General features: G+C 40.8%; 1 protein-coding gene across 2 annotated transcripts in view; it reads left to right on the top strand.

Annotated features, from left to right (window-relative positions):
- Window positions 1-24,788, top strand: part of LOC124596469 (26S proteasome non-ATPase regulatory subunit 1) — a 357,823-nt gene that overhangs the window by 32,867 nt on the left and 300,168 nt on the right. For both annotated transcript variants that reach the window (XM_047135609.1, XM_047135608.1), the window contains exons 7-9: window positions 119-345; window positions 10,546-10,798; window positions 17,523-17,711. In XM_047135609.1, coding sequence (XP_046991565.1) covers window positions 119-345; window positions 10,546-10,798; window positions 17,523-17,711 — 669 coding nt within the window. The remainder of the gene's footprint in view (window positions 1-118; window positions 346-10,545; window positions 10,799-17,522; window positions 17,712-24,788) is intronic.

The raw sequence follows: 24,788 nt of genomic DNA, 5'->3' as shown, positions 1-24,788 counted from the left end.
GCTGTGACCATCTATTTACATATTCTGCAAACCACTTTCACACATCCTGTTACATAAATATTTAAGTTTGAATTGTTCGTGTGTCTGTGTAAACTCATTAGAATTTTTTTCCACCTAGAATGAAGATGAGAAGTTACATCAGTTGCGTATTGAGAAACTATCAAGTATTCTTAGTGGTGAAGTATCCATAGATCTCCACTTGCAGTTTCTCATTCGTAGCAACCATTCTGATATGCTTATACTCAAAAACACAAAAGATGCTATCAGAGTATCTATATGTCATACTGCCACAGTTATTGCCAATGCTTACATGCACAGTGGCACGACGAGTGATCAGTTCCTTCGGTAAGTTATAGAATTGTAAACATTATTTACATATTAGTTTCCAAAACATTTTCAGAGTCCCTGTGTGTGTGTGTGTGTGTGTGTGTGTGTGTGTGTGTGTGTGTACACAAGACATGTATTAATAGAGATATAGTGCTGGTAGGTCACCTTCAGTTCAGGAGTAGTGTGTCTGTATAGTGATATACATTTTATAGTGTTATCTACCCACTTTCAGCTTAATCATCATCTCAGTTTAGTTGTCTTATCATTTTGTTGTTATACAATTTTTTTTTTTAAAAATGGGGCTGCTTGGTCTCATAAATAAAAATGTCAAAGATCTGTACTTCTTGGTCTCATCTTTCGTCAGAGCAATGATTTGCAAGAGCCCGCCTTCCCAAGTATGTTGGGTGGTTCTGACAATGTCTGTTTAAGTATGCTGTGGCAGATCTGTTTTTTTTTTTTTTTTTTTTTTTTTCCATGGTAAAATGTTAATGTAATGGTGTATTTTACCTGATCCGTTTGTATGTTATTGGTGAATGAAGAAACTAAGGGGATGAGCATCCACAGAAAATGTGGAGGGCACATGACATGCTCAAAGACTATAAACTGATGACTAGTACATGCGCTTTTTACTGTGTACAGAGAATGGTAATGTGCATACTGTGATAACCTGCCAGCTGGTAATGGGCACCACAGGAAGCAGTGCAGCTCATTGGACTAAAGCCTAGAACAGTAGTGTCAGCAAGGGCACTTTTTGTGGTACTGCATCTTCTTGGTGTCATCAATAGGAGGATGGTTTTTGGTAAAAACTCAGAAGAGCTGATGTACTATTTTGTGTGCCAAATTTGGAACTTTCTAATATTTTTAGCAGATTTTTCATAGTTAAGTTGCTTTATAAGAAATTGTCATCACCACACCTTCTATGTGTGTTTCTTTTTTTGAATGAATAGTGTGTTGACAGACTGATCGGTAGTCAAGAGGTAGACTGTTCAAAGAAAAAGGTCAGTTACAGCTAATGATTGGAGATTGGCTACAATTACTGAAGTGTTCAGGTAGCGGTATCAGCTGTATATAGTGTACAACAAAATTAATTTTGCTGTGTCGAATATCTTGCCAACTCTTAGAATTACAACCCCTATTTTTTTAAATAAAAGTTAGTTATTGGCCTTTCTCACAGCAGATGTTTCCACAATTACTTCATGTTATTACTACTAAACGTGCTGTTCTCTGTTGCTCTTGTTGGGTAATTACAACCAGACACTGACACTGACACACCACCTCACATTGTCACATTTCATAGTGGGTACAGGATCTTGGAAGGAGGAGTAGAGGGGGCTTTAAGAAAGATGAAGAATCATAAAGCTAGTGGAATTGATGGAATACCAGCAGAATTGTTTAAGAGCCTTGAGAATAGTGGTGTGGAAGAACTAACTTCCATATGTGTAAGATGTATGAGAAAGGTAAATGGCCAGGTGACTTCCACTAGGCAGTAATGATCCTGATTGAGAAAAAAGCAGTGCCAATAAATGTGAGGATTTTAGAACCATGAGTTCAATTTCTCATGCAGCAAAAGTTCCACTAAGGGTGATACATAGAGACTTCACAGTAGAGTGGAAAAAACGTATGCACAAGAGCAGTGTGGATTTAGAAGAGGGGAAGGTACAAGGTATGCAGTTGGACTGCTGAGAATTATAGGCGAGAGATACATTGAAAGAGAAATAGGAGTTTATACTGTTTTCATTGACTTGGAGAAAGCCTGTGATAGAGCACAGTAGAATAAACAATGGTGTTGACTGGAGGGATAGAAGGCTGATTAAGAACCTACACCTAAAACCAAAAATAAGAGTGCAGATTTGGAATGGAGACGACTGTGGAAAGCACAGTTGGAAGGGGAGTGAGGCAATACTCTTTAACATATGTCTGTAAAAATTTAGAAATGTTTGAAATAAAAAGAGGGGTGTGGGTAGGTGGCAGAAGGATAGAATGTATCAGCCTTGCAGATATGAGGTTATTGGCAGAGAGTGAAAAGCTATGGTTGGAATGTGAAATGAGTTAAATAAGACCTGTGGGGAACTTGGAATGAGAATAATAAGAAAAGACAAAATGCATGGTGATAATTACAAGGAAAATAAAAACAACTAAAAATTAGAGCAGGAAGATATAGAAAGAGTTAGTGATTTCAGATACCTGGGAAGCATAATTACAGACAACACGATATGTAATAAGGAGGTGAAAACACGTGTAGCAGTTGCCAAGGAGACATGGAGACATTTAACAAGAAGAGGAGACTTCTATGTAGGTGTGTGGACAGGGACTTAAGGAAGAAACTGGTGAAGCACTTTATTTGGAGCTGAGATGTGGACACTGAGGATAGGGGAAGAAAGAAGAATAGAAGCATTTGAAATTTGGATTTGGAGGGGAATGGAAGGCAGAAAATGGGCAGACTAAGTGAGAAATAAGATGTTGGGAAGAGAGAGGAAACACATTTGACTTGGAAATTGGGTGAGAAGAGATTGTTTACTGATGGATGCAGTGGAAGGAATGGTGAATGGGGGGTGGGGGGAAGAGGAGGAGGAGGAGATGGTATAAGGATAGGAAACAATTATGAGAAAACAAACAGCGTAGCAGATAACAGGATTGCATGGAGAGCACACTTTCTTAGTGGCAAGGCATGGTCAATTAAGATTGAGTTGTCAAGTGAGCAGTGTCAGTAGGCATCGAAGCAAAGGAAATGATTGGGTCAGTCAGGCGAATTGCACTTCCTCTTGATTTGCTCTCTCTCTTCAGTGTGAGATGTTTGCTGTATTATGGTGTGACAGCAGATGTCTAGGCTTATTTGGAGTGTGTGTGTGTCAATTGCAGAAAACTCAACACAACTCTACATTCTGCTGATAACTTTCACCACCAATGCCTCTCTTCCCCATGTTTGATGTAGCATTTTCCTGTGGAACAGTTGTGCTAAATGTCAGGGTGGTTTGAGGTAAATGGTGAACACCAAATGGCCTGTTACATACTTGTCGCCCTCCCCTCTCCCCACCCCCACAGTACCAACTGAATAGCAACTCCTACTGCATAAAAATCAAACAATGGAAAATCCAGGATGGAATGTAACAATACCAGAGAAGGAAAGTTGCTACTCACCATATAGCGGAGATGCTGAGTCGCGATAGGCATAATAAAACACACACACACACACACACACACACACACACACACACACACACACACACACTTGCAACACATCTGCAGTCTCAGAGAGCTGAGACCACACTGCGAACAGCAGCACCAGTGCATGATGGGAGTGGCGACTCGGTGGGGGTAAGGAGGAGGCTGGGGTTGGGAGGGGGAGAGATAGTATGGTGGGAGTGGAGGACAGTCAAGTGTTGCAGTTTGGATGGAGGGCAGGAGGGCAGGAGAGAAGGTGCAGAGGGGGGGGGGGGGGTGGCAAGTACTGGAAATTGGCGGTGAAATGATGGCTGTGTAGTGCAGGAATGGGAACAGGAAGGGGGATGGATGGGTGAGGACAGTGACTAACCTGCATCCAGTCGCCACTCCCATCATGCACCAGTGCTGCTGTTCGCTGTGGGGTCTCAGCTCTCTGGGCATGCACATGTGTGTGCAAGTTGCGTTTCTGTGTGTGTGTGTGTGTGTGTGTGTGTGTGTGTGTGTGTGTGTACTGCTGACATAGGCCTTAATGGCCAAAAGCTTTAATTGCGTGAATCTTTTTATTGTGCCTGTCGTGAATCATCATCTCCGCTATATGGTGAGTAGCAACTTTCCTTCTCTGGTATTGATACTGCATAAAAAAGTTTATATGCAGCTGGAACTGCTGTTGAATCAAATTGGTGACACTTGGGATACCATATCCCAGGAAGAACATGCTGAACAAAATAACAAAAATGGAAATGTGCTTCAACAATGATACTTTAAACTTGCTGTTGTTGCTGCTGCTGGCGTTATCATCTTCAGTTCAAAGACTGGTTTAATGGAGCTCTCCATGCTACTCTAACCTGTGCAAGTCTCATCGCCTTCAGGACCACCTCCATGGCGCAGCGGTAGCATTACCGCCTACCATGCAAAGGGGACCAGGTTCGATTGCCAGCAGGGGACTGGGTGTTGTGTGCCTTTCATCATAATTTTCATCATCATTGACACGAAAGTCGCCAAAGTGGCGTCAAATAAAAAGTCTCGCAATACAGCAGCCGAATCCCGAAGGGGATATCCCAGCCAATAAATGCCATATGATGATTTAATTTCATTTTTCATTATCTCCAAATAACTATACTGCAACTTACATCCTTCTGAATCATCTTACTGTATTCATCTCTTGGGTCTTAAACCCCAGTTGCCTCCAGTCTAAATTGATGGTCCCTTGATGTCTCAGAATGTGTCCTATCAGCTGATCCCTTCTTTTAGTCAGGTTGTGCCACATATTCATTTTCTCCCCAATTCTGTTACCACCTCATTAGTTACATGGTCTACCCATTTAATCTTCAGCATTATTATGTAGTACCACATTTCAGAACTTCTATTCTCTTCTTATCTAAATTGTTTATCATCGCCGTTTCACTCCATACAAATACTCTGAGAAAAGATTTTGTAACGCTTAATTCTACATTTGATGATAATGAATTTCTCTTTTCTTTCCATTTCCAGTATACATTTTATATCCTCTCTACTTTGACCATCATCAGTTATTTTGCTGCCCAAGTAACAAAACTTGTCTAGGCTTTAAGTATCTCATTTCCCAGTCTAATTCCCTCAGCATCACCTGATTTAACTAGACTACATTCCACTACTGTTGATTTGCTTTTGTTGATGTTCACCTTACACCCATCCTCCTTTCAAGATGCTGTCCATTCCATTCTACAATTCTTCAGAGTCCTTTGCTGTCTCTGGTAGAATTACAGTGTCATTGGTAAGCCTCTAAAGTTTTTGTTTCTTCTCCCTGATCTTTAATTATCGTTCTAAATTTTTCTTTGGTTTCCTTTACTGCTTGCTCAGTGTACAGATTGAATAACTTTGGATAAGTTACAGCCATGTCTCACTCCCTTCTCCAGCAGTGCTTCCTTTTTGTGCTCCTCAACTCTTATAATTGCCGTCTGGTTTCTGCACAAGTTGTAAATAGCCTTCCATTCGCTGTGTTTTATCTCTGCTACCTTCAGAATTTCAAAGAGAGTGTTAGTCAACATTGTCAAAAGCTTTCTCCAAGTCTCCAAATGCTATAAACATAGGTTTGCCTTTCCTTGACCTACCTTCTAAGATAAGTTTTAGGTTCAGTACTGCCTCGTGTGTTACTAAATTTCTGTGGTATCCAAACTGATCTTCCTCGAGGTCCACTTCTACCAAATATTCCATTCTTCTGTAAACAGTTCGTGTTAGTAAATTCTTCATTTGTGTAGCCATATTGTTAATTGCAAAGATAGAATGAAAATACGCTCAAGAATTTGTATTAGTATTTTGCAGCCATGTATTATCAAATTGATAGTTTAGTAATTCTCACACCTGTCAGCACCTACTTTCTTTGGAGTTTTAATTATTAAATTATTCTTGTAGTCTGAGGGTATTTGCCTGTCTCATTCATCTTGCACACCAGATGGAAGAGTTTTGTCATGGCTGGATCTCCCAAGTCTATCAGTAGTTCTGATCGAACATAGTCTACCTCTGTGGCCTTATTTTGACATAGGCATTTCTGTGCTCTGACAAATTCTTTTCTGACTCATATCTCCCATATCATCTTCATCTACCTCCTCTTCCATGTCTATAATATTGCCTTTATGTTCATCTCCCTTGTATAGAACCTTTATATATTCCTTCCATCTTTAAGCTTTCCCTTCTTCGCTTATGACATATGAGCTCGTGATATTCATACAGCTGCTTCTCTGTCCGCCAAAGGCCTTTTTATTTTCCTGTAGGCAGTATCTATTTTTTCCCTTAATGAACTGTGCTTTTTAAATCCTTACATTTGTCCTTTAGCTATTTGTGCTTAACCATTTTGCATTTCCTGTCACTCACTTTTTGGATGTTTGTATTCTCTTTCATCTGCTTCATTGGCAGCATTTTTTTATATTTTCTCCTTCCATCAATTAATTTAAACATCTCTTGTGTTATCCAAATATTTCTGCTAGGCCTTGTCATTCTACTTATTTGATCCTCTGCTGCCTTCACTATTTCATCTCTCAGAGAAGCTCCTCTTTCGTTTTCTACTATATTCCTTTCCCCAGTTCCTGTCTTGCCTAATGCTCCCTCTGAAACTATGAAAAACATCTGGTTCTTTCAACATATCCAGGTCCCATCTACTTAATTTGCTATCTTTTTACAGTTTCTTTAGTTTTAATCTACAGTTCAAAACCAATCAATTGTAGTCTGTCCACATATGCCCCCGGAAATGTCTTGCTACATAAAAATCTGGTTCCGAAATCTCTCTTACCATTGTGTAATCAATCTGAAACCTTCCAGTGTCTCAGTATGTGTACAATCTTCTTTCGTGATTCTTAAACCAAGTTGAAACACTCCCTATTAATGTGACTTGGATTGCCATGAACCAAAACAGGAATCTAACTTTAATTTTGATATGACCGTGGCCTAATAAATAAATCTGATTGTATTTAGCTGCTTTGTGAGTTGTTTCTGGTCAGGGTGTGGATGCTAAACAATGTTCGCACAGTAATTAAGGATTTTGCAATAATCAACATAAAGATGTTGTACGCTGTTAGTGTGATATATTTGCTTCGACACAATATGAGGCAGACACTACTTTCGTCTCGTGCTTTTAATTATGGTTAATCTCATCACAGATATGAATTCTTGGTATTACATCAGTTGCTATAGTAATGGTGAATACATACAATCCTCACTCCAGTCAAATACAGGGTGTTTATGCTAGAATATCGGGGTTTTAATATAATAAATATTATTATGCTTTAAAACCCCGATATTCATTTGTAAACACCCTTTATTTAGCTGGCGTGGGTGATTTGAACAAAAATGTACAGCACACTTTAAACCTTTATAAACACTCATAAGAAATATAACTTGTCATGAATTTGTGATGTTTTGCTGAGGGTCAACCCATGGTGGTAGGGCTCACTCATCCATTACAACGCAATGCATAGCTCTCGACTCCGTCTGGACTCAATGGACTCAAGACTCAAACTCTTCTGACACTTCACTTACTTAACACTAGTGGCACTTAACAATAGATTTTGCTTGCTTTAAACCTGTGCAAGGAAAAAAAAAAGATGTTATCATAGGGTGAGGAATCACAAACCCCTTACAGAGTGTTAGCAATGATTAAATTATGCTATGTACAAAATTCTACCAGGCGCTTCCTCTTTCCTTCCTTTCCCCCAAGTCCGTGATCACCTACAAATTTTTCTTCTCTTCCTTTTCCTACTATTTGAATTCCAGTTCCCTATCACAATTAAATTTTTGTCTCCTTTAACTATCTGAATTTTTTTTGATCTTATCATACATTTCTTCAGTCTCTTCATCTGTGGAGCTAGTTGGCATAAGCTGGTACTACTGTGGTAAGTGTGGGCTTTGCATCTACCTTGGCTACGATATGCTTTCACTATACCATTCATAGTATTGTCCATGCAGAATGCTGTGGCTGGTATATGCACAAAAGACAGTGCACGCATAGGGAGAGTGGTAGTGGTGGGGGTTACAGGCAAGCATTGATAAGGAAATGCCGAGTGCTGGAAGGGAAGTGCCATTATAAACTGAAGCCTATGCTCACATCTTTTGTAAATACTAAGTGGCCCCCTCTGTGCGCACACTTTCGTGGTGACCATTCAAAAAGATCTGCTGTCACATCTGCTTGGGTTAGTATCTAAAAAGAAGTCCTCTGAATATGCAGCAATTTATTTTTGCTGGCTTCTTAACCATTTGTAACTTTCAGAGAACTGTCTTGAGAGACAAATTTTGAGTGAAACCTACACATCTCCGGTTGCCATGTTAAAATTTCTTTCTTTTCCCAAAACGCAGCAGAGTTTACACAGTCTCACCTCACTGTTTTGTGCAGACACAGTTATAAGAGAATTCTGAAACAGTGGTGTATTAAGTTTATTAAGTGATGAACTGAGGAAAAGTGAGGTCAATATCTTATGAAAAAGCAAGTTGTGCAAGTTGGCAGTACAAAAAAGTGTAATGTCTTCACTGATCTTCCAAAACCGAAGCATTTCTCATTTCATCAGCTATCGATGGCCCTTAAAGACTGCATTCATTCATCAAAAAATCCTGTAGTTACTGGAATAACTCGGTAGATAATGAGGTTTTACGTCATAATGACATGGCAAAATACTCTCCTCTTTGCACACTATCATTTGCCAAAGTCTCATTTCGATATCTGAAACCGTTTATGAAATATGAGGAATATTGTGGGTATCTCACTATGGCTTTATTGCTAGCACGCTGCAATTGCAAATGAGTGTGCTCTGTCAGACAAATCTTCTTGGGATTGCCTAAGCCTAAAGAAAAATTCAGTGTGTTAGCTAAATTTCATATGCAACAACATAGTATGTAATATGCACCAAACCCAAAATCACAGTGACCTGTATTTTTCATTGCAAACTTTTTCGAACATTGCATAGTCTCTTGAATCCATGTAAATATCACAATCGTCGTGAATCTCTCATATAAAGCTATAAGTAAAACAAAAATGAAGTTGAAACTTCCTGGCAGATTAAAATTGTGTGCTGGACTGAGACTTGAACTCGGGACCTTTGCTCGTCGCGGGCAAGTGCTCTACCAACTGAGCTACCCAAGCACGGCTCACGCCCTGTCCTCAAAGCTTTACTTCTGCCAGTACGTCGTCTCCTACCTTCCAAACTTTACAGAAGCTCTCCTGCGAAACTTGCAGAACTAGCACTCCTGAAAGAAAGGATATTGCGAAGACATGGCTTAGCCACTCTGCAGAGTGAAAATCTCATTCTGGAAACATCCCCCAGGCTGTGGCTAAGCCATGTCTCCGCAGTATCCTTTCTTTCAGCAAGTTTCGCAGGACAGCTTCTGTAATGTTTGGAAGGTAGGACATGAGGTACTGGCAGAAGTAAAGCTGTGAGGACGGGACGCGAGTCGTGCTTGGGTAGCTCAGATGGTAGAGCACTTGCCCACGAAAGGCAAAGGTCCCGAGTTAGAGTCTCAGTTTGGAACAAAGTTTTAATCTGCCAGGAAGTTTCATATCAGTGCACACTCCGCTGCAGAGTGTAAATCTCATCCTAAAAATGAAGTTTTTTACTGAATAGTTTCTGTAAAATCGTTTGAGAAAGACATCAGGGTGCGTGTTTTGATTCTGTCATTGCTGACCAGCCAAAAGGTGGAAAATATTTGTTGGCCTCTCCTTCTGAACCAGAAAATGAACTCCCCCATCACTTTGAATGAAAACTGGTCACTGCGTAGTGGCCACTGCGTCCTGCGTGGACTCTCACCCCCAATCCTGTTTTCTTATTCATTATTAAACCTACTCTTGCATTACCCCAATTTGATTTTTATTTATAATCCTGTATTCACCTGACCAGATGTCCTGTTCCTACTGCCACCGAACTTCACTAATTCCCATTACAACTGATTTCAACCTCTCCATTTCCCTTTTTAAATTTTCTAACTTAACTACCCGACTAAGAAATCTTAACATTCCACACTCCAGTTCATAGAATGCCAATTTCGTTTGTCCTGATAATGACGTCCATCTGAGTAATCCCCACCAGAGATCTGAATGGGGGACTATTTTCCTCTGGAATATTTTACACAAGTCGATGCTATCATTATTTAACCATACAGTCCAGTTGCATGCCTTCAAGAAAAGTTACAGCTGTAATTTTCGCGTGCTTTCAGCCGTTCATAGTACATGGTTGGTGTTGCAAAGTGAGATCAATCATCCAGGCTGTTGCCCCTGCAACTACTGGTTAGGTTGCTGCCCCTCTTCAGGAACCACATATTTGTCTGGCATCTCAATAGATACCCCTCCGATGTGGTTTACCTGTGGTACAGCTATTGTATCGTTGAGGCACACAGGCCACCCAACTAATGGCAAGGTCCATGTTCATGGGGAGGACTTTCAACATATTGAGACCATTATCTTACTTGTTGAAATGAGTCACAGTTGTTGATAATGATCAGAATTACTTTTTTCCTTTGATATTACATTAATTTTGTGATGTGTTTATTGTATCTTTTATGTACTTGGCCAGTTTCAATGGATATATTATTCAATTTCAGAGACAATTTAGAATGGTTAGCAAGAGCAACAAATTGGGCCAAAATGACGGCTACGGCATCTCTCGGTGTTATACACAGAGGCCACGAGCAAGAGGCTCTTGCACTGATGCAGAGCTACCTGCCCCGTGAAGTTGGACCGAGCTCGGGCTATTCAGAAGGTGGAGGGCTCTATGCATTAGGACTCATACATGCAAACCATGGAGCTCGCATTATTGATTATCTGCTGGGACAGTTAAAAGATGCAGAAAATGAGGTAAGTTAATAAGAGGAGTTACAGTTAAAATAGTGTGAGGACATAAGAGTACTTTCTCTAATTAGGGGAATCAAAAACCAAATGCAGAGTATGGACAGCTGCCCAGAAAGTATTGAGGAAATGTCAGTAGCTGTTTTATTAAGATTTAGTATTGGATCATTCTCTTGGCTTATGCTTTCATGCACAATGCATTTTATCCAGTGCACTGGGTCTATAGCTGGATTTCAGCACCAAGATGTAAACGTTTTCTCACGACAAGATAAGAGACTGACGTGATGTTTTCTTTCCAATGTCAACAGTTTATCTCAAACTGAGAACCAGCCTAGTATTGTGACATATAAATGAATCCATCTTATCGGTTGACTCCTGCGCAATAATTCCAGTGAAGTGACATGCAGCTAAAACAAGCATTTGCAAAGCAGACACTGTCTTCCAACTGTAGAGTTCTGCGTGGTGATAAGGATTAACTCGCAGTGCTTAGAGGCCTGAGACTTAGGTCGACATCTTATTCAATAAAAAACTCTTTTTTTTTTTAGAATGGAAGTTTGAAAAGACTTGAACTATTGAATGAGGCAGTGACATGGTAAAGACACAGTATTTCCAGTTTGAAACCCTCTCTGGCCATCAAATTTAAATTTCCCATGGTTTCCCTAAATTGCTTTAGGCAAATGTGCCACAGTGTTTCTTTCAAAATGTTGTAGACTGGTTCCTAATCTGTGTTTGTAATGTTTTCAATGTTAATGGGACATCAAACCCTAATCTTCCTTTATTTCTTCATAACAAAACATAACCACATATGATGCCACTGACAGTTTGTAAACTTTTAACATTCTGCGTGAAGTCTCATACTGCTCTATCAGTGGCTGTTGGTCTTTTCACTCTTACAGTTTTAAACCAGATCCTGGTTGTTTCTATGCCATATTGTTGATTACCTGTCGGGATGTTTCTGGAAAGCTTGTAGACTGTAGGTAACCAGCTAAAAGGGGGTGGGAATTTTGTAAGTCTTGGACAGAGCTCAGCCAGTAAAACAAGAATGATTCCGATGAATCAGCACAGTGGACAATGTCCACTCTACTGGAAACTATCAAACAAATGAATATAAATGAATCAACTTTGAAGACATATTTAAGTCAGCCACACAGTCATTGTACAGGCTCTCACGGAATGAGAGGTAGAACAAACTTAAGATGATCCACAAGATTTATAGGAAATCAGCATCATTTGTCACCATTGGAAAACACACTGAAGAAATTTTCAGTGTTAGAGCTGTGAAACAAGAGGACCCAATGTCACCAAAACTATTAATGGGTGTTTTGAAGATGGCAATGTCAAAGATCACTTACAAGGGAACCTCCCCATCGCACCCCCCTCTGATGTAGTTATAAGTTGGCACAGTGGATAGGCCTTGAAAAACTGAACACAGATCAATCGAGAAAACAAGAAGAAGTTGTGTGGAACTATGAAAAAAAATTAGTAAAACATACAAGCTGAGTAGCCCATGCCAAAGATAGGCAACATCAAGGAAAGAGTAAGCGTAGGAGCGCCGTGGTTAGCGTGAGTAGCTGCGGAACGAGAGGTCCTTGGTTCAAGTCTTCCCTCGACTGAAAATTTTACTTTCTTTATTTTCGCAAAGTTATGGTCTGTCCGTTCGTTCATTGACGTCGCTGTTCACTGTAATAAGTTTAGTGTCTGTGTTTTGCGACCGCACCGCAAAACCGTGCGATTAGTAGACGAAAGGACGCGCCTCTCCAATGGGAACCGAAAACATTTGATCGCAAGGTCATAGATCAACTGATTCCTCCTCAGGAAAACTCATCTGATATATTCTATACGACACTGGTGACGGCATGTGTGTCACATGACAGGAATATGTTGTCGACCCACCTAACTTGTACACTTAGTGAATGGGTAAAAAGATTCTTCTACCTTGTGCGATTTAGGTTTTCTTGTAGATGTGATAATCACTCCCAAAAAAAGTGATGAAAACATAAGAGTTTGTCACATAAACTGAAAATAAAAAATTAAACTTTTCACTCAAGGGAAGACTTGAACCTAGGACCTCTTGTTCTGTAGCTGCTCTCGCTAACCACGGGACCCCGGCGCTCCTTGACTCCCCTTGTCCTTGATGTTGCTTAGCTTCACATGGACTACTCAGTTTGTATATTTTACTAATTGTTTTCATAGTTCCACACAACTTCTTCCTGTTTTCTCGATTGATCTGTGTTCAGTTTTTCAAGGCCTATCCACTGTGCCAACTTATAACTGAATCTGAGGGGGGTGCGATGGGGAGGTTCCCTTGTTAGTAGAAAAGAGGAATGGAATGCAATTAGACACTTTCTCTTTGCAGATAATATTGTACTTCTAGCTAATGACATCGAGGGACTGCAGTTTCTGGTTTTGACATTGTTGAAATGTGTTAAGAATTTGGACTCGAGGTAAACATCTCGAAAATAAAAACAGTGTTCAGTATGTCAGAGGTGAATGAAAAAGTGATCAATGGCACAAAGGCTCCATTGTCATCTGAAGAGTTTGTGTGTCTTGGTCAGCTGTTGAATAATAATTGCAATATTAAGTTGTCAGATCACCGCTGAGAATCACAAGTAGCTCGAACTTCCGAGAAATTACTGCTTAACTTGAAGAGGCTACAGCTCACTATCTATTAAAATAGCTACTTACTAATAGTAATAATAATGCGTTCATTGGAGATCCAGAATGTCCCTGTAAAGTTTTTTTTCTGTATACATAAATGATCTTACGGACAGGGTCAGCAGCAGTTCACAGTTGTTTGCTGCTGATACTGCTGCATCTGAAGGTGGTGTTCAGTGACTGTAGGGTGATACAAGATGACTATATCATCTTGTATGAGGTGCTATCAAATTTCTAGTTGGTGTGATGGAAGGCAGCTTGCTCTAAATGTAGAAAAATGTAACTTAATGTAGGTAAGAAAAACAATCCTGTGACATTTGAATACAGCATTATTAGTGTGCTGTTTGACACTGTCATGATGATAAAATATTTGAGCATAACATTACAGAGCAACATGAAATGCAACGAGATCGCAAGGACAGCAGTAGAGAATGTGAATGGTCGACTTAGAATTATTGGGAGAATTCTAGGTAACTGTAGCTCATCTGTAAATGTGTTTGTGGAACACTTGGGCATCACATTCTTGTCTACTGTTCAATTGTTGAGGATCCCCCAGCAGGTCAGATTAAAGAAAAACATCGAAGTAGTTCAAAGGCAAGCTGCTAGACATGTTACTGCTAAGTTCGATCAACACAAAAGTATGAAGGATGTTCAATAAGTAACATAATGCATTTTTTCCGCAGCCAGTTTTGGTTGAAAAATGAGGAATTTGCTGTGGGACTGTGTGGAATATTCCTACTTCAGTCGCTATAGTTTCATGAAATTCAGAGAGGCTGTGCTATATGGAGCCCCCAAGATGGCGTCTGTAACAGTGGTGTGTTCTAAGCAGATAGCTGTCATTGCTTCTTTTGGCAGAAAACCAGAGGATTGCTGATATTCATATGCACTTGCACAATGTCATGGCAGGCCGGGTGGTGAACAAAAGTACAGTGTGCCATTGCGAAAGATGTCTGTTATTAGTGCTGCAAGGTTGCACAAACCTACCTGATCTCCCACATGCTGGTCAGCTGCATGCAGGTGCGACTCCTGCAGTGTTGGAAAGTGTGGACACTCTCATTCAAGGTAATCAATGGATTACAAACAAACGCTTCGCTGCACAACTGGAAGTCCATGTTGGTAGTGCTGACACTCTCCACCAGTTGGGGGTACTGAAAGGTGTGTGCCCGCTGTGTTCCTCGCTGCCTAATAGAAGGCCATACAGAGCAATGAAGGACCACTTGTGCAGGATTGCGTGCACATTAAGAGGCTGATTGTGACAATGTTTTGTTTGTTGAACCTTCATCACAGGCGAAGAAACAATAGATCATCACATCAAACCAGAAATTAAACAGCAATCCATGGGATGGTGCCACACTGTCTCTCCTCCAAATAAAAAGTTAAAAGCTATACTCTCAACCAGCAAAATCATGGTGACTATCTTCTGGGACTCTGAAGGGGTTACTTTGTTTGATGTCTTCCCTCATGGTGCAACAATCAACTCTGTAGTGTACTGTGCTGCCATCAGACAATTGAAGAAACAACTTCCGCATGTTCATCACCATCAAAATGCAAAAGGACTACTTCTCCATGACAACGCAATGCTCCCCACAAATCTCCACACCCAAGAGGAGCTCACAAAACTTTATTGGAATGTTCATCCTCATCCACCTTACAGGACAAATCTCTCACCTTCTGACTTCCATTTGTTTGGCCCAATAAGGACGCACACCGTGGGAAGCAGTATGTGGATGATTGGGAGGTTATTGATGCAGCAAGATGTTGTCCCCGATGTAGCCCAGTAGAGAGGTACCGAGCGGGTACACAGGCACTCCCAGAAAGGTGGTATTAGGCCATCACATTGAATGGAGATTATGTTGCAAAAAAGGAGTTTGTAGCCAAATGAGTGGGGAATAACGTGTTGGAATCCTGTTTGAAACAAACCTTCTTTCAGAAGAAAAACGTGCTGTATTACTTAACTAATGCCCCTTGTATTACAGAGATGTCTTGTAAATACAAATGAGAAACCTGGAGGGAAGGTGGCTTTCTTTTTGTTAGTAACTATTGAGAAAATTTTGAGAACCTGCATATGAGGCTGACAACAGAATGATTCTAATGCCGCTAATGTACATCTTGCGTAAGGACCATGAGGATAAGAGATATTAGGGCTCATATGGAGGTATATAATCATTTTTTTTTCCTTGATTTGTTTGAAAATGGAGTGGGGGAAAAGGAAATGACTAGTAGTGGCTTGTGGAGTACATATGTAGATGAGGTTTTTATATTATTGTTATTATTAATTATTAATTATTATTATACCATTTCTACAACCTCAATTTTGAGTGCTATCATAATAATATTTTAGTTCAGTTAAACCCAATAAATTAACAAATAAGTCAGCGTAGGTGGTGGTGGTGGTGGTGGTGGTGGTGGTGGTGGTGGTTCTCTTCGACCCAAAGACTGATTTGTTGCACCTCTCCACACTTGTCTGTCCTATGCAGGTATCTTGTTCTTTGCATAATTATTGCAGCCTACATACATTTGAACCTATTCATTAGTCAAGGTTTGCTCTCCTGCTACAATTTTTACTGCTCACACCTCTGTCCATTGCCATATTGATGATTATTTATGCCACATGGTGTTTCCTATTACCTGATCCTTTCTTTTAGTCACTGTACCCAACAGATTTCTTTTTTTCCAATTGGATTCAGCACTTCATTAGCTATCCGTTGTATCTTCAGCATTTTTATCGAGTGCTGCGTTCAGAAGCTTATATTTTCCCCATGTCTGTAGTATTTATCATTAATGTTTCACTTCCATATAAGGCTGCAGCTCTATTTGAATATTTTCAGAAGACGCATTGTATTTTCTTTTAGAAATGATAACTCGACATAAGTACAGTGTGTTTTAGTGTAATGAGAAACAACATAGAAGGGAAAGGGCCCTAACAGAAAGCTACACTCTGATGTTAAATGTTTTGAGAGATAGTTTTCACTAGTCTATATAAGTGTACAATAAATACAGATGACGATCCAGGTGGATTAATACTGTTGCCAAAACAATGACATAGATTTTGTGTGTTCTCCCAGTTGCTGTCAGGGGTTGCAAACATATGGTGTGGTTTACCTACAGTCTTAGCACCACGGTGAGTGAAATCGTTGCCAGAAATCATAATGAAACAATGTGGCCTGTCAAAATGTGGAGGCTTCTCATCAGCTCTATTAGCAGAGCCTGGGGGTGCAGATATTAATCTGTTGTCTGTGATTCAGTAATGCATATATCCATGTGTCCAAATAAATTAACATAAGGCAATCTTCTGTGCTAACACTAATAAAAAATGAGAACACAAAAGTATGGTCTTTTGTCAATTCATCCAGTACACTGAAGCTCAAATAGTGGGTTTGACAATCTTCTGTATTATATGCATTGCATGTTACACCTGCTCTGCATCTTTGAAAATTTTGCAGATTCATTGACGCTCTGTAAGCAGTTGGTGTCACTGTCCAATAAGAGAAATGTGATTAGTTATTTGCATATCCTGTGGATCATAATTGCGGCTTCTTGTTATGGTATGGAATGGATCACTTTTACAATTGCAGTAAATCTTCTTGGTGTAAAACATGGCGGTGTGTGTGTGTGTGTGTGTGTGTGTGTGTGTGTGTGTGTGTTTGTTTGTTTGTCTTTCTTCATCTGATAAAGTACTTTGTGTGATAACTGAATAATAGCCTAAAACTGTGCTTGTCTGCTACTAAACTTTAACCTTATAGTTACAGAAGGTGAAAACCAGTTATCGAGATCTCTGGTATTGCTCTGGGCACACACTTCTCACAAATTACAGAAAAATATAAGTGGGCAATATTTTGTTATTTAAATTTTGTGTAGTATGATTTGTGATTTGAACAATGGCATGTACTGTGGAGAGACCGTTTTGAAATCCAAATTGAGTCTAAGGATATCATTTTGAAAGAAGTGTTTTTTTTTTTTTTTTTTTTCTTTCTTCAGTATCCTTGAGGAGTAGGTAACTTTAAATTTTGGTATAAATAAAATATATGGAATATTCAGTATGTCTAACAGTAGTATTTGATAATGAATTACATTGCAGATGGTTCGACATGGAGGGTGCCTTGGTCTCGGTCTAGCTGCCATGGGAACCAATCGACAAGATGTTTATGAGCAACTGAAATTCAATCTGTACCAAGATGATGCTATTACGGGTGAGGCTGCTGGAATTGCGATGGGCATGGTAATGCTTGGGTCCAAAGCTACCCAAGCTATCGAGGACATGGTTGCGGTATGTATTTCTTAGTGAACACTGCTTAAATCTGTATCTGGCATCACTAAAGCTTCTTCTTCTTCTTCTTCTTCTTCTTCTTCTTCCTTTTTTTGGAATGGGGGGGGGGGGGGATGAAGAGATATAATGTAAGTTTCATAAGATCATGTTAGTACAATATTGTATGAAAATGACTTTTGGGGGTATGAGTAAAATGTGAGTGAGTGCAATTCAGGCAGCAGAAATGGTTTCTTGAAGTTGTGAAAGACTGTGTGTACTAGATCAGGCAGAGTTGGAAATGCTATGATGATTGAATATTCATGTATTAAGAAATAAAATCCAAAGAACATAATGAAGTGGAGTGATGAAATTAAGGGAACAAACATTCAAAGGAAGCATTTGAAATTTGTAAAATACGAAACCTCAAGTATGAAAATTTGAAGGAAGATAGGAAAAGATGAGTGTCACAGCAGGCAAATGACTAGTTCTCAAAATGCAGAAAAGACAACTTCTGATATTTTGGTAAGGGTTCTTTTATATTATGTATTTCACATTTGCACTGAATGATTGTATGTAAGGAATTTCTTTCTTTGGTCATCCCTTGAGCCTTCCCTTGTGTTTGAGAAGAAAATTAGCCTCTCGGCTAGCTCCGTCTGTTGAAAATTCAGTAAAAGAACAAGGACAAACCTCACTGCATTTGTACTATAATGTAACACAGTAAATATATCTTAAATCTTCGTTTGAAGTTATAATTTACACTGAAAGGAGAATGATCATAGGGAAGAGACTAAAAAGGAAATGACACCCTTTATCTGCAACACCTACAAACTTTGTCTTTCGGTCGTTATTCATCATGTATGTGGCTAGGAATTGGATAGGTAGATTGGCTAACTAGTGAAGAGATACTGAATTGAACTGAGGGAAAAAAATCTTTATAGTAAAACTTGACTAAAAGAGAGTGCTTTAGCAAGAACAAACTTGATTTATGGAATATTTACTACTTTGCAGAGCAACATGTAAGGCACAGTGAAGGACAGGTTGTATGTAGCACTGGAAACATTGAGAAGACAACAGTAATATGGGTTACAGAATAGGCTGAGCGCACGTTTGTGATTGCTTAAGACTGTTTCTTTGGTGGCTCACCCCTGTGCGCCAAGGGGCCGACCTAACATCGATAAGCAGGCTTGTGAACTGTATGGACACGCGATCTCTGAAATCGGGCACGTCGTGAGTGAAGGTACATCAGAGGGGCAGGTTGATAGTGTAGTGGACTGACAAGACAGCCAGTCCACAGTGACGGGTAACCGAAAGGCACGCGCTTAAACTCACGCAGGCTAGCGTGAGGTCTGAAACAGGATACGTAATGAATGCTATAAAGAAAAGTACGTAGCTGCTGGAATACTTAACTTTAATCCACAATTGGTGAACATTGATCTTGTTGATGTACATGCTTCATTAGATACATAGCAAAGGATAAATGGCACCTTGCTAGGTCGTAGCAATTGACTTAGCTGAAGGCTATGCTAACTATCGTCTCGGCAATTGAGAGCGTAATTCTCAGTGAGCCATGGCTAGCAACGTCGGCTGTACAACTGGGGCGAGTGCTAGTAAGTCTGTCTAGACCTGCCGTGTGGCGGCGCTCGGTCTGCTATCACTGATAGTGGCGACATGCGGGTCCGACGTATACTAGCGGACCGCGGCCGATTTAAAAGCTACCACCTAGCAAGTGTGGTGTCTGGCGGTGACACCACAGATAGCTCAGCTCTTGAGGTATCGGGGAGTAGTTCATAATGGAGAGAAGTGTGAGGAGTAAAAATTTTATCAAATGACCAATGCTTGACTACAGTAAATAGGTTTAAGTGAATGTACATTGCAGTAGTTGTATTGAGATGATTAAGCTTGCACAGGATAGAGTAGAGTGATACCAAAGCAGTCTATGGATTGAAGGCGGTGGCGGCAGTGGCAGCAGCAGCAACAACAACAACAACAACAACAACAGCAAAACAGGAAAAGTATGTATTAAATTGTTGGGCGGCTCATTTTGTTAGACAAACTGTGTTAAATTACCTGCCTGCATAGCCACGTATGTTAAAGTGCCATTTCTGGGATCAGACAGATAACTGCCTGTACTTCGTCATAAATGTAGCGTTACTGACATAATGATGACATAACAAATATTAGCACCATATTGCTTATTCATTTGCTCTTGAAATGTAATGGTAAGTAAAGACGCAGTCACTTCACTGCTGAAACAAGAAATGTTGCTCTGCAAAGTCATACTGTGGATGATGTAGTGTAGCCTAAGGGCAGAAGTATGTCCAGTCCCTTCTTACTGAGAGGTCATGATGTTAAAGCCGTAAAAGACAAATAAGAGATCAAGAGTTCCAAAGTTTCCATTGAATCATTGTAGATACAGAGGACTCCGGCTGATTTCAGGGAAAGCTGTGTGATAAATAGTTCCTTGTTAACAATAATATGGAAGAATAACAACGAAAACTCCAGGTTGAAATATCAACAATGTAAGGAAAAGATAAGTTGCTGTTGACTGTAAAGATATCATGGTTTAGCATCCATTCGCCGGGTACGGGCTTGGTGACCCCGGGGTTCCTGAGCTGGGGGCTGGTAAGCACTGCCAATCTTCTCATTGTAAACTCTGCATATGTATCACAGGGGATGGGGATCTTGACTTGACCACCCAGATTGTGAGAATGGAAAAAGCTCTTTAAAAACCCCTCAATCTCGAGGTGTGCTGTGTGTTGATGAGACAGGTGGCTATTGAGGTAGAACAGTCAGTGTGCAACCTCTGGGGGACCTGCTGCACCTCAATTGTATGTGACTTACCTCGGCAAGTGAGCTTTGACTCTGTATTTTTATTTCCGTAGCTGCTTGTGGGGACAAGATGGTTCCTTCGAAATTTTCTCTTCCTGCTCCTAGTGGAAAGGACGGGGCACTGGGTGGCATGAACACTGAGACAAACGAGGGGGCTCATGTAACCTGTCCTCCCGGCTCAGAATTCTTGTAGAATCTGTTATGTATAGTAACAAATATAAGTTGCTTGTCAGAACATATTTTTATTAGGTAAAAGGAAAGAGGAGAACTTTGACAGTCTCACCTTTTTACATTAAAAAGGATATAGGGCGGGATTGCTGGTGTGTTAAAATCTGTTAAGCAGTTGCAAAATGGGATGCTGCTTGTCTTAACCTCAAGTACCCAACAAGTGACAAACCTGTGGAAAGCTTAAAGAGGACATGCAGATACCTCGTAGATATCCCCAAAGAAAACCTCCAAATTGAGTGGGCCCAAGAAAGCATTGTGGCTATGCAGAATACCATGAAAAGGGTGGAAGGTGATCTGACCAAACACGTCTCATTCAGCCCCAGTTTTAATAGCATGAAACCCCTGGAGCATATTAAGGCAGGTTTTTTTCGCTTAATCCTGCAGCCCTAAAAGGGGTGTTTTACGTACCAGCACTTTGTGTGCACACCACTCTTGGATGTAAGGGATAAGCCACTTATGGCAAAAAGGGATAAGCCGCTTGTTTCAAAGGTGGTGATGTATCCAACAAAGGAGTCGGATGTTAATCTCCTCCAGCATGGGTGAATTGCTCTGGAGCTCATCGTGTCTGGAGTAGGGACTGCTATGTCTTCCTTGAAGAATGGAAGATGCAGAAGATCAAAACTTCAAAACAGATCCCCTGTGGGGAGGCCAAAAATATTTGTAAGGCCATGCAGCCCCTCACATTTGCTACCTCCTTTGCTTTGGTTGTTGAACATCTGGTTTAGAAAACTGATAATGCTACACTAATGGAGGTTGCCAGTGACAGCAGCTGCATTTGTCAATGCACTTGGGTTGCTGCAATTACTTTGAAGCCTATGCTTCTGCCCACAAAATTGGACACGGCCACAGTAACTGACGTTACGGAGTTCCCTGCTCATCCAAAGGTTTAGTCTGGTCCACGTTCAGCACTGCCTCACCACAGGCATGGTTTGTTGCTCCGACGTGTACCCAGGGAAAAAGATTAAATACACTCTGTTGCTGATGGAATCTGGAGGTGAGCTGTTTGACAATTCAATGTTGCTCTCTCTGATGTTTCTCATGATTAGTCTTCGGAGCTGATGAAGCTTGCTTGATGTTGGCCTAGGGCAGGCTGTTCCAGCTCGTTGGCTCCATTGCGAGCCGCGGAGCGCTCCCTGCTCCAGGGAGCCGTGTCACTTGCTGTGACCATTCAAGTGGGCCGGCACGTGGCATGGCTGGCTGAGGCAGGTGGCAAGGCAAGCATTTTGATGTAACAGCTGTGTCTTACAAGTTCAACAACCTCATACTCTTAGCTGCTAAGGCGTGGTGACATGCTACACCAGGAAATACGATGTTCAGGAAATAAATAAGAAACAACTGTTTTACAAGAAATTGCATACTAAATTTATTGGTCCCCTTTAGCGTGACCTTTTCTTTTCATTACAAGATCGGAAATATCAGGGGTCAAAGTGTTCACAGCATTAATGCGGAGGATGGCCTTCATTGTTGCATCCTGAAGAGATGATCGTTCCTTACTTTTTACTCTTTTCATTGCTGAGAAAAACTGCTCAAAACAATACGTAGATTCAAACATGCACATGATCTGAGTTGCATTGTTGTGAAACTTGGGAAATGTTTTTTGCTGTAGTGAACAATACCGTCATGACAAATCCAACATGTTGTAGTACCTCTGTTTCAACAAAGTTGAATGTTGCAAATCAGTAATCTCCAATTGAAGTGACGATGACAAGTCATTGGGGGAAACTGAAAAGAGTGCTGAACACCTTAAGTTCCATTTCCAAACTAGTGAGGTCTCTGAATTGTGTTTCAAACGACGCGATGAACTGCTTTAACTTTGCTTGGTAATCACCGAAAGTAATGCCTTCAGGTAGTTTTAAAGAAGCAAGACGATTGAAGAACGTTAAATGTCCATTACTCATCTGCCTCTCAAATAAATGTAACTTTTCCATGAACGCTTTGATCTGGTCATGCATGTCAACGATTAGCTGCCCTTTGCCCTGCAATGACAGATTTAAATTATTCAGATGCATAGTTATGTCACCTAGGAACACCAGGCCTGATATCCATTTTATATCTTTCAGACAACGCATTTCTTCCCCTTTCATTTAGAGAAAAAGGGATATTTCCTCACGAATGGCAAAGAAAACATCAAGAACTTTCCCAGACTCAGCTAACAAACTGTACTGTGGTAAGGTATATCCCCATAATCCGCTTCCATATCTTTCAGGAATCCTTTGAATTGGTGATGATTCATACCGTGACACCGCACAAAATTCACACACTTCACGACATCTTTCATTATGCCACCTAGCTCTACTGTTTCAGCACACAGTGCCTCTTGGTGAATAAAACAATGAAGAGTCAAAATGTCTTTCCCGAATTTGTCGCTGAGTTTAAACGAGAAGCAAAACCTTGGTGACGACTGATCATTTGTGGTGCACCGTCTGTCGCTACGGAATGGAGCTTATCCCAAGGCAAATTCATATTGTCCACTGATTCACAAACAGCTTTTAGAAGTGTCACGTCCTGTTGCGATGTAATCAAGTGGTATCACATCCAAGAGTTTTTCAGTTACTTGCAGTTCCATGTCGACACCACACACAGACTGCAAGCTGAGCACAGTCTGATATGTTGGTGCTTTCGTCAAGCGCTAGCATAAATGCAACAAAGCTCTCCAGCTTTTTCCTGAGCTGTGTCTCTAAATCCGTTGCGATGTCCAGGATTCAACGAGACATTGTTTGCTTCGACAGGCAAACCCCTTCAATTGCCTGCACCTCCCTTGGAAACAACATTCTGTGACTGCTACCATGCACGATTTTACGAGTGGTCCCACCGAAAACGATTTGCCACTCATCACAATGATATGAGCGACCCTGTAGCTTTCTCAAATTGCAGATTCAGTAGTGTTTTCTCCGCTCTCATTCACCTGAAAACTATAAACGAATTACAGAACACGAACTACGTTGCATGTTTTGATACTCTCCATATTACGAAACCATTTTTAAACTTACATTTCCTGGTATGTCATTCTTAAGACTTGCTACCAGTTCTGTGCATGCAACGCCTTCTACCTGATCGTAGTGCGCTGTGTGAAGATGTGTATAATGTCGTTGTATGTTGTACCTCTTCTCAGAATTAAATACTTTATGACATACGAGGCACTGCGGACGACCATCCCTCTCGATGAATAGAAAGGTATCCTCCAATAGAGGTACAGGGCTCCCGCGGCTAGTCATAGCTGTCATTGAACATGGATTATTGCGTCAGTTGCGGCTGCATGCGGCCAGGGGGCAGTCAGTTTGCTTTCACCCTCCACGCGGGCTCCGAGCTGCCACAGTGAGCGCTCCAGCTCCCTGGAGCTTGGTTGGAACAGCATGGCCTAGGGCACTTGTCTCGCCCCAAGACCGAACCTCCACCCAATATGGACTCACCTCTCTAGTGGAAAGAGCTAACCCCTTGATAAATGCCTCCCATACTATAGTGGAACATTAATGGATTCAGGATGCATGTTGAGTAATTGAAACTCCTAGCACACCCCCTGTACTTGTGTTCACAAGAAACACATTTTAAAGCCACTGACACCCCTGCCCTAGGGGCTACACCCTTCATCAAAATAATGACCTGAGTGGGGACAGAGCCGATGGTGGGATTGCTCTGTTTAACAATACATACCAATCCTCTTCTCTTTCCTTGGATACTGACCACTGCCGTTCATGTGGGTGAGATCAGTATCTGCTCACTGTACTTTCCTGCACAGGGTGCGACAGACTCTGAGTATTTCACAGGCTTTATTGAACATCATCTCCACCCATTTCTCCTACTGAGTGATTTTGATGCCCATAATGTATTATGGGGTTTGAACTATACTTGTCCTAGGGGTCAACTCTTGGACAACCTCGTGATGTCTTGAGAGCTGTGCTTTCTACACCCTTGCATATTTGGTTCAGTGGCAAGCAAATGATGACCTTCATTCCAGTGACCACTTCCTTTTGTGGATCCATCTACTGGATAGAGCATTACCTGAACAAGCCACTAAAATGGACGGTCAGCAGGGCTAACTGG

Source organism: Schistocerca americana, chromosome 2 (assembly GCF_021461395.2).
Source record: "Schistocerca americana isolate TAMUIC-IGC-003095 chromosome 2, iqSchAmer2.1, whole genome shotgun sequence".
In the NCBI taxonomy this organism is placed as follows: Eukaryota; Metazoa; Arthropoda; class Insecta; order Orthoptera; family Acrididae; genus Schistocerca; species Schistocerca americana.
The sequence above is the reverse complement of the archived record's forward strand: the minus strand, read 5'-3'. Positions and strand labels throughout refer to the sequence as shown.